General features: G+C 36.6%; 1 protein-coding gene across 1 annotated transcript; it reads right to left on the bottom strand.

Annotated features, from left to right (window-relative positions):
* Positions 1-1,669: 1,669 nt before the first annotated feature.
* Positions 1,670-6,552, bottom strand: LOC145623906 (cytokinin riboside 5'-monophosphate phosphoribohydrolase LOG1). The gene is made up of 7 exons (XM_081676816.1): positions 6,149-6,552; positions 5,575-5,672; positions 5,270-5,300; positions 4,082-4,181; positions 2,349-2,419; positions 2,093-2,236; positions 1,670-1,956 (listed from the first exon to the last, which is right to left on the bottom strand). The coding sequence occupies exons 1-7, from the start codon at positions 6,266-6,268 to the stop codon at positions 1,864-1,866; spliced, it is 657 nt and encodes a 218-aa protein (XP_081532942.1). The 5' UTR covers positions 6,269-6,552; the 3' UTR covers positions 1,670-1,863.
* Positions 6,553-12,314: the final 5,762 nt, after the last annotated feature.

Genomic DNA, 12,314 nt, shown 5'->3' with positions numbered 1-12,314 from the left:
ATGTGCTGAGGGAGCACACGGAACCCTAAAATGATAAAAACCCTAAAAAAGTATCCCGTGACACGGTCAAACTGTACCGTGACACGGGAAGCCCCACCGTCAGACGGTACACTTTCCCGTGACACGGTACACTTTTGGCGTGACGCGGGAAATTTTCAGAAAACGGGATAGAAAACGCGTCAAGGGTTTACGCGGAAAAGACACGGAATGTCCCGTGTCACGGCAGACCTCTCGTGTCACGGGAAATCCCACCGTCAGACGGGAAGGATTCCCGTGACACGGTAGGTACCTGCCGTGGCGCGGGAAATTCCTACCTGTTTTTCCGTCTAAATACATTTTTAACCCTAATTTCCTTCAGCATTTTAAGTGTCGATTGACAATTTCGGGCCATTTCTGACTTTTTATTATTCGGGCTAAAATAAGAAAATAATTAAATAAAAATAAATAAAGGGTTTGGGCCAAAAATAAATAATAAAATAAAAAAGGTTTGGGCTAGAATTAATTAATAAGTTTGGGCTGAAATTAAAACTATGCTTTTACCAAACATCAAGACTAATCCATGGATTGTTCAAAAATATGAATTTAATAAAATACGATTTTTTAAGCACTCTCGGGATTAAATACTAAACCCGACCAATAGTGGCGGTGAAAGGTTGTTCATCATCGGGTTTGGTTTTGGGGAGACATTTTTAGGTGTCTACAATGATGGTCAAGGTGGAGTCGTGGTGGTGGACCAGTCAAGGTAGAGTCGTGGTGGTGGACCAGTCAAGGTGAGTGATGGTATGGGTGGTGGAGCTAATGGTGAAGGTGGAGCAAAGACAAACTTGAGTAATTTCATTGTGGCAAATAGCAATTCACTTCAAATATCCTTACAATTTTACAATACATTTTTTTTTTATCTAGATTTGTTTTCACATGGTTCATTGTCCACACAGTCTTGTTTAGTTAGATATGTGCGCTAAAGTAATACTTCTATTAATTAATTTAGTTTTTATAGGGAGGTAGTAGTAGTATAGTTCATATTTTTTTCTTTGTTTAATGATTAATTTTAGTAAAATAAATTGACCTACGTAAGAATTAAATTAATTTTCCTTTCAATCTATGGCCAATAATATTGGGCTAAAATTACCACATAAGAGCAATAAAGTTAGTGCTCATACTCTGCGGCCCTAAAAAGTAGTTGGTGGTGGTGTTTGTTGATAGAGGTTATACCTCACCGTTTCTCCACAAGTTGATCGACAACAAACAAAGGCAAAAGTGGGTGCATACTCGATATCATCATTTAAAGCATGCAAAAAAAAAAAAAAAAGAAATTATAACCTCCTACTACAAATTTGTTTCACAAAAGGCAAGAATATTGTGCCAAATGAGTCCAGTCAATATCGACTGGGAGGATCTCAATTGAGGCTCTTTTAAGGACCCAACCATCCCTAAATTTTCTTTTTTTGAGCTATTATAAAGAATATACAGAGTACCATATATAATGCACGTATAAAGTGTGGTAGGCTGGTAGCATATCGGTTATGTATTAATGTATTTTTGGTCCAACATTCGTCATTGAATATGCATCTTATAATTAATTTAACAGAAATTGAAGAATTGTACAAGTAGCATCAAAATTAGAGGGGGGATTTTTCTGACTAAATTTATATAGTTACAATTTTCAAGATAAATCCAAAATTGGAAGATGATACTTAGATTTGAAATTGTCTGCAGTGATAATTTACAAAAAATGATCTCCTGCACGAGATTCTTTAGTCTATGGAAATTAGTCCTCGTCATCGTCCTCCCCTCGATCCACCAGGCCAATACACTATCCATCAGTCTTGTCTAGACCCTATGCTCGAAAGTTCAATACTAGTATCATCTTGCTAGATCACATTGTTGGCTGTATTCTAGCTGCTCCACCTCCCAGCACATTTTCGATGCGACTCCTTCGTGGCTCGGAATATAATCCTATAACAGAAAGTTAAATTACAACAATCAGATAAAACATACTTGATTTCAGAGTACTGATCCTGTTTTAACTGAAGAAATTAACCCTGTAAAATTGTGAAGATCGTTTTAGTTCCAGCACAAATTAGGCTGTTACCTCCAATTTCTTGACTAATTCTTCAGCTGTTGGAGCAGATACTATTATATGACGCGCACTTGGGCTAATGAACCCTTCTTCCACAGCTTGATCAATAAAAGTTAGAAGTGAATTATAGTATCCATCCACATTAAGTAATCCAACCTGCAGACATTCAGAAAATTTCGCGAATAGTCAGTAACAGAATGAGGCCTAGCCACGGCTGCAAGTGACTAGAAATGCAGCATTATCTTCACAATTTTTCTAGTAATATTACCGGTTTGTCATGAATGCCGAGTTGAGCCCAAGTTATCACCTCTAGTAACTCTTCTAGTGTTCCATAACCACCTGTAAATGATGCAATCGTTGAAACAATTTTTAGTACACTAACCATAAGGCCTATTACTAACAATTACAAAGCTAAAGGTATATTGAGGTAACCCAAGTCCGGCTTATTAAGGGCATGTGTATTTGTTCAAACTGTGTTAGTCGGCTGACTTGTTAGCTCGATTTTCAATTTATTCTTGAATTAAGTAAATGATTTATGTCAAGTACAGTGATTCAACACAGATTCTCTAACAATTGTACTCCTAGGAAGAGTTTAGACGAGGAGATAGTAGTAAGAAAGAAGAGTACAGTAAAAAAAGACTGACTGGTCCCCAGAAAGTCCTGCAATCAACAGTTTTACAAAACTCCAACTGGGATAAGTTTTGGAAAAGTGGGAGCATAATTGCGTGCATGTCAGGGTATAGATGCAAATGAAAACCATATACTTGTATTATAAAAATAGCTACACATAACCTAATGTTTGCTACCATTTAAGGGTGAGGCAAACTTTGTCACAGTAACATGGTTCAAGAGTATACATTGACTAAAAGAGGAAGATGACTATTATATTATTCAGTGTGAGATGTTGATGGGTCAAAGACATGGGTTTTTAGTTTTAACTGTTTGCTCTCTATTATTTATGGTTCTTGGGCTGTGTGAACCTCACCTTCAATACAAGGGTGTCAACTCGGGAATTTAGGACAGGTTCGGTGAGATCGGGTCGAGTTGGATCTATTTTTAGACTTGAGCCGTGCTGAATTATTGTGTTCATGTAAGTCGAAACCCGAATCTGATATTTTTCAGGTTGGGCAAAGTTTTTACACCTCTATTTTAATAGATACATTCATGTTTTAATTTTCTCTCTAAACATTTCTTGGTTTTTTATTTTTTTTTTTATTTTTTGTAATTTACAGATTCTTTATCTGGCTTAAAAAGATACCTGTAATTTTTTATGATAACTCGATCTATTGTGTACCCATGTCGGATTATTGACAATGACGATTATATGAATAGTTATCTGAACCAAAACTCATATGTAGACTTGTATTCATATCTAACACATATTTTGAGTTTTTCAATCCGAGTAACAAAGAGTCCTAGTAGTTATATTGCTTGAACCATGTGTAATTAGATAGCATGATTGAAATTATTAATGTGAGACTAGGCATCTTCGTTATAGGTAAACATTGTAGCCAACTAGCTAAGGGAAAAAGGTGGTAGTTCCTGAAATGGCAACACTATCTCAAAGATAAGCCCAAATCCTCAAAAAATAGGTTTGGAATCATTAAACAAGTGTAAAAGGCAAATAAAAACACAACAACAACAAATAGGACTAAAAGAAACAGAGGTGTGCTTGTCATCTAATAACACCTCTAATTTGTGCTAGTCTCTAAAATTATAATGGCTGACTAGGCTACCTAAGAGTGCAACCCATGCATTACGTTAGATGGAAATAACTTTTTCCAAAATTTAATGATATGATCCATCTATACGTCCCACCCTCTATTCTAAAATGTTTCTAAAAAAAATTGACTATTAATATCTTTAATTATATATTTTTGTATACTGAACGACTGAACGTCCTCTTATTGATTCATAGAGATCAATCACAACACGGGTTAGAGCATACAAAGTCTTAATCAACGACGATTGTTAGGTGAGTGATTGGTTAAAAATGGAAACCTGGTAGTGCAATGAAGGCGTCAGAATGGCGAGCCATCTCTGCTTTTCTTTGATGCATATCTGCCACAGCCTTCACTTCTCCTACAGTTTCACCAGTTATCTGCAAAACCAAAAGAAACAAACAAATAAACTTTTTAAACACAGAAAAATTTTCAATAAACAAACAACATGACTTTTTGAGTGATGGATATTGGAGTCCTAAACAGAAAAGGCAATGATGAGGCCTGCAACCAAGGGTAGACATGACCCAGTTTATTTATTTTTTTTCTTCATTTATATTATATTTTCTTGTTCTGACTTTTAAACTTATCAATGTATAATTTCGGTGCTTTACATATCAAATTACAACAATTAAAAAATACTACTTGTATGATATTGTAAAAGTATAAAATGAGACAAACTCAACAAGATCTAGATTATGATATTGTTTTGTTACAACTAAAAGATACGGAGTAACATAACAGACATACATATGTTTTTAAAATACCACCTGCGTTTCATATTATGTGCAACGACTAGATATTTTTTCTTTCTATTTTATGTCAAATCGTTGCAAATAATATAAAACGGATGTAGTATATTGTTAGAAAGACATCTTAATTTCAGCTATTCCCTGACCACTAATTGATTCCATTACCAATTGAATGTAAACAAAAAGTTCCGATTTCAGAAGAAGCCAAGGAAGAAAAGGCAGAAAGATAACAGTACAATAAACTCCACTGATCACATGATGATAAAAAAAAAAAAAAAAAAAAAGATACAAGAAAACACCAATGTGATAGTATTGCACCAAACAAGTGGGTAAACAACGGATAAGGCTACCAAGTTTACTACGAAATGTAGTATGCACAAATTATACACGCACAATAATCTAATCTAATCTAATCCGTGGACAGACATATACATACATACATCGTTGCTTCGGAACAAAACAATTGAAACAAAAAACACGACGTACTTGGATACCAGCCTCAAACGACACGATTGTTAAACAAAGTAGTAACGTAGAAGAACAGCAAAGGATTAATTAACTACTAAGACGAGTCTAATTAAAAAAGTAACAAGTATTAAATATAGTCGAAAAGGCTGAATTTAGCAGTGTTATCATAGAAATACAAGTAAGCGAAGAAGTAAAAAAGGTTGTAGACTTTTTGTTGGTAGAACAGGTAGAAGCAGAGGCAAACATACCTCTCGAGGCATGAGCGTCTTGGGAATAACTCTGTAAATAAATAAAATAGACAGAAACATGACAAATTTAGAAAATGTTAATTGATTTGATCAACCAACAAAAAAAAAAAAAAAAAAAAAAAAAAAAACAAACACAGCATGCTTTTTTTTTTTTCTACTCATTGTGTTTTTCTTTAATTTAATCTCACTGTTTTGTTCTGTAAACCAAAAAACAATTGGAAAATATAGAAAAATAAAAACAAAAAAATCCAACGATAAAATACAATGATTAGTGAAAACCGACCCACTTAATTAGTGAGACTTACCCTATAACATGCCGACCTCCACTATGAACAGCTTGAGAAACAAGTCCCATTAAACCTATGCTTCCTCCTCCATATACCAAGTCTATGTTCCTGGATACCTACATTGATCAACACCAAATCTGCTCATTAACCCGAGTTCGATACCGGGATTTTTAACTTGTTCATCATGATTATAGAGCAACTTCTTCATTTTCAGTTTATTTTTTTCCCCTAAATTACTAGTACGAGTACTATTGTATAAAAGTAATGCTTCCATTTTTTTTTTTTGTTCGTACCATAGAAACTCGACGACATGAACCCCGGTAAGCATAATGTGTACGTAACATGCGATAATTCTTTCATTTACCAAGTAACATAATACATAATGGATAATTTTAACTTAGAACATCAAAAATGGTTAATGTTTGTGGGAATTTTTTTTTTTTTTTTTTTATTTTTTTTCTGTTTTGAAGCTAAACGCACAAATATTATAATGTGATTATAACCCCTTTCAAGGAAGAAATAATCATTTTATCAAATTATAGTACAAAAACATAGTAAAAAAAAAAAAAAAAGTTAGAAAAACCAAAATTACCAATTCTTTGCCAAGCTCAATGGCAGCTTCTTGATAGCTGGTCTTCTTGCCTTGACTACTACCACAAAACACACAAATTCTCCTAAACTTAGATTGCTGAATCTCAATTTTTCCCTCCATTTCTTTTTTCGCTTTTAATTATTTTTTTAATTAGCAAAAAAAAAAAAAATTGACAAAATCACAAAAGATTCTCTTTTTTTCTCTCTCTTGTTCTAGCAAAAACTGTCCCACTTTATTGTCACTATACTCTTGAGTCTCCCTTATATGTGTGTCACACAACTTTTTTGCTAAATTTTTTTCATGTAATAAATAAAAATTTTATGTAGTTTTTGGTAGTTACCTAAAATTACAAGAAAATAGAGTTTGGTGTTTGTGTTGGGGGAGTGAGGTGGTATGCTCTCCATGCGTTTATATAAGTGGTGGATGCACGTGACTAACCATACGCCTTTTGGCACGCTTAAGTTTTCAACCTCTCACACGCTCATACTACGAGTACTTGCTACTACTCCCCACATTATACTTGTATATTTTGCACGCCTATACTCGATTATTGTCAATTAATAAATTTTTATATGTAAATTGATTATGGAGTATATTATTTCATATGATGCCAAGATTCAAGAATATACTAACTTTTATTCCGATATCTTGGGGAAGGGGAACTATAATCATTTTATTTCATTTATTAGAGAAATTGTATATATTTGCCACGATGTGAAAACGCATATATTCATCAACTATTTTGCTTGGTCTAGGGGAAAAGTTTGCATTTTACAAGTAACTAATTGTAAAATCAAACCTATAGATATACCTTAGGGTGTGAATTCCTTTACCCTTCTCTCTCACTTTCAAAATGCCTAATTTGCTAACCCGGGTTGGGTGTACTTGTGAGAGATTTTAGTGCAAAAGGTCCTTCCCCCTAAAAAAAATTCTTTTTGTCTTATACTCCGTAATATAGTCTTAAGTTCATATTTTCCTATGGGATTAGAAGGAAAGAAAAACAAATAAGATTAAAGCAAAGGGGGTTGAAGGGAAGGAAAGATAAACAATGGAATATGACGGTTCCATGCAATAATACAGCCTAAAGAGGCAAGTGCTACATGTTTTTAGAAATTTATGGAGACTATCCGATTTTTAAAATGTTGATCATTTTTTACTGACATATTTGCTAAGAGAAGGTATTGTATTAGTTCAAACTGACAAAAATTGGATTTTTAATATTTTCTGCATGATATCCTCTATTGGATGGATGATATCCTTTATTGGCGGGATGATAAATATATTGGCTAGATGTTATCCTCTATTGACTAGATGATATCCTCTATCATCTACTGGTTGGATGATATCGTCTACTGGCTGGATGATATCATTTTTTGGCTGAATGATATTTCCACTAGCTGGATGATATCCTCTATTGGCTGGATAATATCATTTATTGCATATATGGCATCATGGTTGGATGATATCTGTAAGCGTCGTTTAAAGTGCGCCTACGTTAAAAGCATGTGTGAATATGCTTGGCACTCATAGGAAGTGGGAATTGACATTACGATTAGGGACAAATAAAGTAGGGAGCCGCCAACAAGTTTTTAAGGAACTTGTAAACCGTTCACGGATCATAAAAAGGCAACCACGATAAGGGACAACGATAGGCAACAACGATTGACCCGTGAAGGTTACACCCCATTCATAATCCATGAGATTACTAACTCCATATGGTTCGGAACCACGAAAGGAGGATCGGGGATGATGGTACGAAGTGAGTCATGGAGTCACATTCGCCCGTATTGGCCTCTACTCAATTCTTATATTGAAAAGTATTCCTGCGATCTCAAAGGCATACAAACAATAATTCAATTCGCTCCAAACTATTATTTAACTAAATTGGTTTAATATTAATGCACACATAATTCTAAAAATTTGGTGATCACTTCAATTAATAACAAGATTAAAAGGATCCTAAACCGGTTGTCCAAATTATCTTATTAGGCGTGATTTTCAATTACATATTCCCTTTAAACATGCAATATGGTGATCAATAAAAAATATAATAGAATAAACATTAATATTAAAACCAATTTAATCACAATTCCAACAACATAAAATCGTTAGAAAAATAATAATAATAAAAGAGCATGATCCTTACTTTGATTCTGTTTGTTTGCAACTACAAAATAATAAACGAGTTAGTAACTTCAAGAAAATAATAAAATAATAACTAAATTAAATTAAATGAAATAAAGTTGATTTTGGGGCCAAACCCTCAAACAGTTCTACCTTTCACGCCTTGGCTTAAGGACAGAACCTCGAGTAAAATATGGACTCCTTTGAGTGCTTGAAGAAGGAATTTTGAAGTAAAAAGGGTAGGCTAGTGTTTAGGTTAATAGCATAGAAGAGAGAAAATAAAAATCATAAAATTCTCGGTGCCCCGTTCATCAGAAATGAGGGGGTATTTATAGGGAAAATGTGCTGAGGGAGCACACGGAACCCTAAAATGATAAAAACCCTACAAAAGTATCCCGTGACACGGTCAGACAGTACACTTTCCCGTGACACGGTACAGTTTTGGAGTGACGCGGGAAATTTTCAGAAAACGGGATGAAAAATGCGTTAAGGGTTTACGCGGAAAGGACACGGAACGTCCCGTGTCACGGCAGACCTCCCGTGTCACGGGAAGTCCCACCGTCATACGGGAAGCATTCCCGTGACACGGTTGCAGTCTGCCGTGGCGCGGGAATTTTTCAGTCCATTTTCCGTCTAAATTCATTTTTAACCCTAATTTCTTTCGGCTTTTTAAGTGCCGATTGATAATTTCGGGCTTTTTCTGACTTTTATTATTTGGGCTAAAATAAGAAAATAATTAAATAAAAATAAATAAAAGGTTTGGGCCAAAAATAAATAATAAAACAATAAAATAAAAAGGTTTGGACTTAAAATAAGTTGGGCTGAAATTAAAACTATGCTTTTACCAAACAACAAGACTAATCCATGGACCATTCAAAAATATGAATTTAATAAAATACGATTTTTTAAGCACTCTCGGGATTAAATACTAAACCCGACCAATAGTGGCGGTGAAAGGTTATTTATCATCGGGTTTGGTTTTGGGGAGATATTTTTAGGTGTCTACAGAAGCCCCCACTTTGACTGAGTTTGTAGAAACGTCAGTTTCGAAAACGATAGTCAAAGTAGCCGATAGGGACGGAAAATGATTTGAGACGTTCTGTGATCCCAAATCATTCTGTATACGCCGATACCTGCAGAAAAATGTTAATTCCACAGATAAAAGAGTAAAGGGATAGAATACATATCTGGCACCAGTGTATCGGTGACAAACGAATTTGGCAGCTTCCTAAGCTTGAAGGAATCCACTGAGTGACATTTGTTGAAACGTTTTCCATGCTTGAGGAAAGCCGACTGAAGAGTTTGGTAGTTTTCTAAGCCTGAAGAAAGCTACCGGATAATACTTTCCATGCCTGAGGAAAGTCGACAAACGAATTTGGTGTCTTTCTATGCCTGAAGAAATCCACCGATAATGCCTTCCATGCTTGAGGAAAGCCGACAAAGGAATTTTGTGGTTTTCTATACTTGAAGAAAATCCACCGATAACGCTTTCCATGCCTGAGGAAAGCCGACTCGGCGGTTTTCTATACTTGAAGAAAAAATCCACCGATAACGCTTTCCAAGCCTGAGGAAAGCCAACTTGGCAGTTTTCTATACTTGAAGAAAAATCCACCGATAACGCTTTCGAAGCCTGAGGAAAGCCGAGTTGGCGGTTTTCTATACTTGAAGAAAAATCCACCGATAACGCTTTCCAAGCCTGAGGAAAGCCGACGATTGCTGAAATTGGTAAGTGTATGATGGTTCGATTATCCCCGAACGTGGGCCGCAGATGATTCACAATTTTAAGCCGATTATCCGACCATATTAAATGCTTAAAATGCCGAAAAATAGACTTTGACGCTTGCCAGGGGTAAAATAGTAATTTTAGTCCCCTTTAAATATCAGTTAGAATTTTCCGCGTAATTCTAGCGAAAAATAATCGCCCAATAAGCTCGAAAAATCATTCAAACTGGTCAAAAATGTCAGGAATATTCGTTGACAATGCACAGAGTCTGCCGTGCCACGTCACCTCTTTGCCATGACACGGGAACTCCTCCCGTCAGACGGGAAAAAATCCCGTGTCACGGGAATTTTTTTTCCCTTTTTTTTATTTTTTTTATTTTGTTGTTTGAATTGGTCAACGTGAATCAGCGCGCTACGTCAAATTGTACCGTTACACAATAACGGTAACCGTGGCACGGTGAACGGGGTGCGCAACGGTTACCTTTTTTTGCTTTAAATTCACGTTTTTGCTTCACCATCGCCATTTCATTGCTCATCTCCTCTCTCTATCTTCTCCATTTTTACTTCCTTGCTCACACAAATCGCCGCGCCACGGTTAAGAGAATCCGGCGGACGTCCGGCGTCAAACTAGTCAAAAACGCCAGGAATATTCGCTGACAGTGCTCAGAATTGCCGCGCCACGTCACAGGCTTGCCGTGACACGGGAATAACTCCCGTCAGACGGGACAGATTCCCGTGTCACGGGAACTTTCCCCCCCCCCCCTTTTTTTTTTAATTTTTATTTTGTTGTTTGAATTGGTCAACGCGCCACGTCAAATTGTGCCGTTACACAATAACGGTAACCGTGGCACGGTTAACGGGGTCCGTTGCAACGGTTATTTTTTTCTTTAAATTCACATTTTGCTTCACCATTTCCATTTCATTGTTCATCTGATTTTCACTCCGAAAACCTCAAAAATTTCTTCGGTTGCCGTGCCTCGTCAAGTGCTCACCGGGGACCGGTTTTGTTTCCTGTTCACCGGAGTTTACCACCGTGTCACAGCGGTTTTCCTCTTCTCCTTCCTTTTTATTTTTATTTTTCTGCGACCCGCTGCTGCTGTCATTTCGTGCTGCCTACTGCTGTTGCTGTTGTTCGAAGTCACCGGAGCTGTCGTCTGAGTCGCCGGAGCTCCGTCTCTTGTGAAGCTCACCGTGACATGGGAGAGCTTTGCCGTGTCACGGATTTTGTTGACCGTGTCGCGGCGGTCCTGCTGGTGGCCAGAAGTTTTTCGAGCTTTTGGAGTTCGAATTTTCACCGATTTGCTGTAATTTCTTGCTATTTTCCTCATTTTCGACCCTCTAAAAGCATTCGTGTAAGTTTCCCTTGATTTTTGTCTTGAATTTGCTTCACGTAAATAATCTCATGACAAACCCTTAAAAATCAATTTGGGGGTTTTTGATTTTAAAGTTTTATGTTGAAATTCTTGCCATGATTTTACTTGTATATGTATGTATGTGTGTTTGTGAGAAATTTGAGACAAAAATTGCATGATTTGATGGAGAATTGAGCAAATCACCATTTTTGGGTGCTACTTTGTGAAATAATGTTCATGTTTTGCTCTTGAAATGGTGAAAAAATGGTGATGAATCTTGTGAAATGATGTGTTGATTCATATTTTGCATATGTACTATATTGTCATGGAGAACATAGTATCATGCGGCTAGGAGAACTAAATACCATGATTTTGCCAATTTTTAGCCTTGAGGTAAAAATTTAGCATATAATTTCAAAAAAAAAAATTAAATAACTTAGGAAATGATGCTAAGTATTTTTATTTTTGCAACTTGAATTAAATGTTTAGGAAATGATGCTAAACATTTAGATTTTGATAATAGCATGCCTAGACGACGAAATTGCGATCTTTCTACCCACAGCCGGCGTCGGGCTTTTCGGGAGGACACTCCCACTGTCCCTGAGGGCATGGACGACGACGTCTTAGAGTCCGAGCCTCGGACTTCTACGAGTAGGGGTAGGTGGGTTCCACCTCCGTGGACTCCGGACCAGTTGGTTTTCTGCCGTGAAAACCACGTCTCTTATCGCGCACTCTCCGGCATAGTCGATGGCACGCTTCGCCAACATGGTTCGGGAGCCGGCGATTTGATCCCTCGACTTCACCAGGTCATTACGAGGGATCCTGCTACGAGCGCCTTATGGTATCGGCTGGCTTGGTAGATTTCTACGCGGCGGTTGTAGGGTTTCGCAGCCCCCGGGGTTGCGGCGCGACAGTCGTTCGCGCATTGTTGGAGTATTTCTGGGATACTACCAACACATTTCATTTTT

This window comes from Chenopodium album, chromosome 3, assembly GCF_948465745.1.
Source record: "Chenopodium album chromosome 3, dcCheAlbu1.1, whole genome shotgun sequence".
Classification (NCBI taxonomy): Eukaryota; Viridiplantae; Streptophyta; class Magnoliopsida; order Caryophyllales; family Amaranthaceae; genus Chenopodium; species Chenopodium album.
The sequence above is the reverse complement of the archived record's forward strand: the minus strand, read 5'-3'. Positions and strand labels throughout refer to the sequence as shown.

Excerpts from the sequence above, each read along its gene's own strand:
- LOC145623906 (XM_081676816.1), bottom strand. The coding sequence starts at position 6,268 with ATGGAGGGAAAAATTGAGATTCAGCAATCTAAGTTTAGGAGAATTTGT. Across the intron at positions 5,301-5,574 it reads GGAGGTCGGCATGTTATAGG|AGTTATTCCCAAGACGCTCA; the intron begins GTAAGTCTCACT and ends ATTTATTTACAG. Across the intron at positions 1,957-2,092 it reads AATTAGTCAAGAAATTGGAG|GATTATATTCCGAGCCACGA; the intron begins GTAACAGCCTAA and ends TTTCTGTTATAG.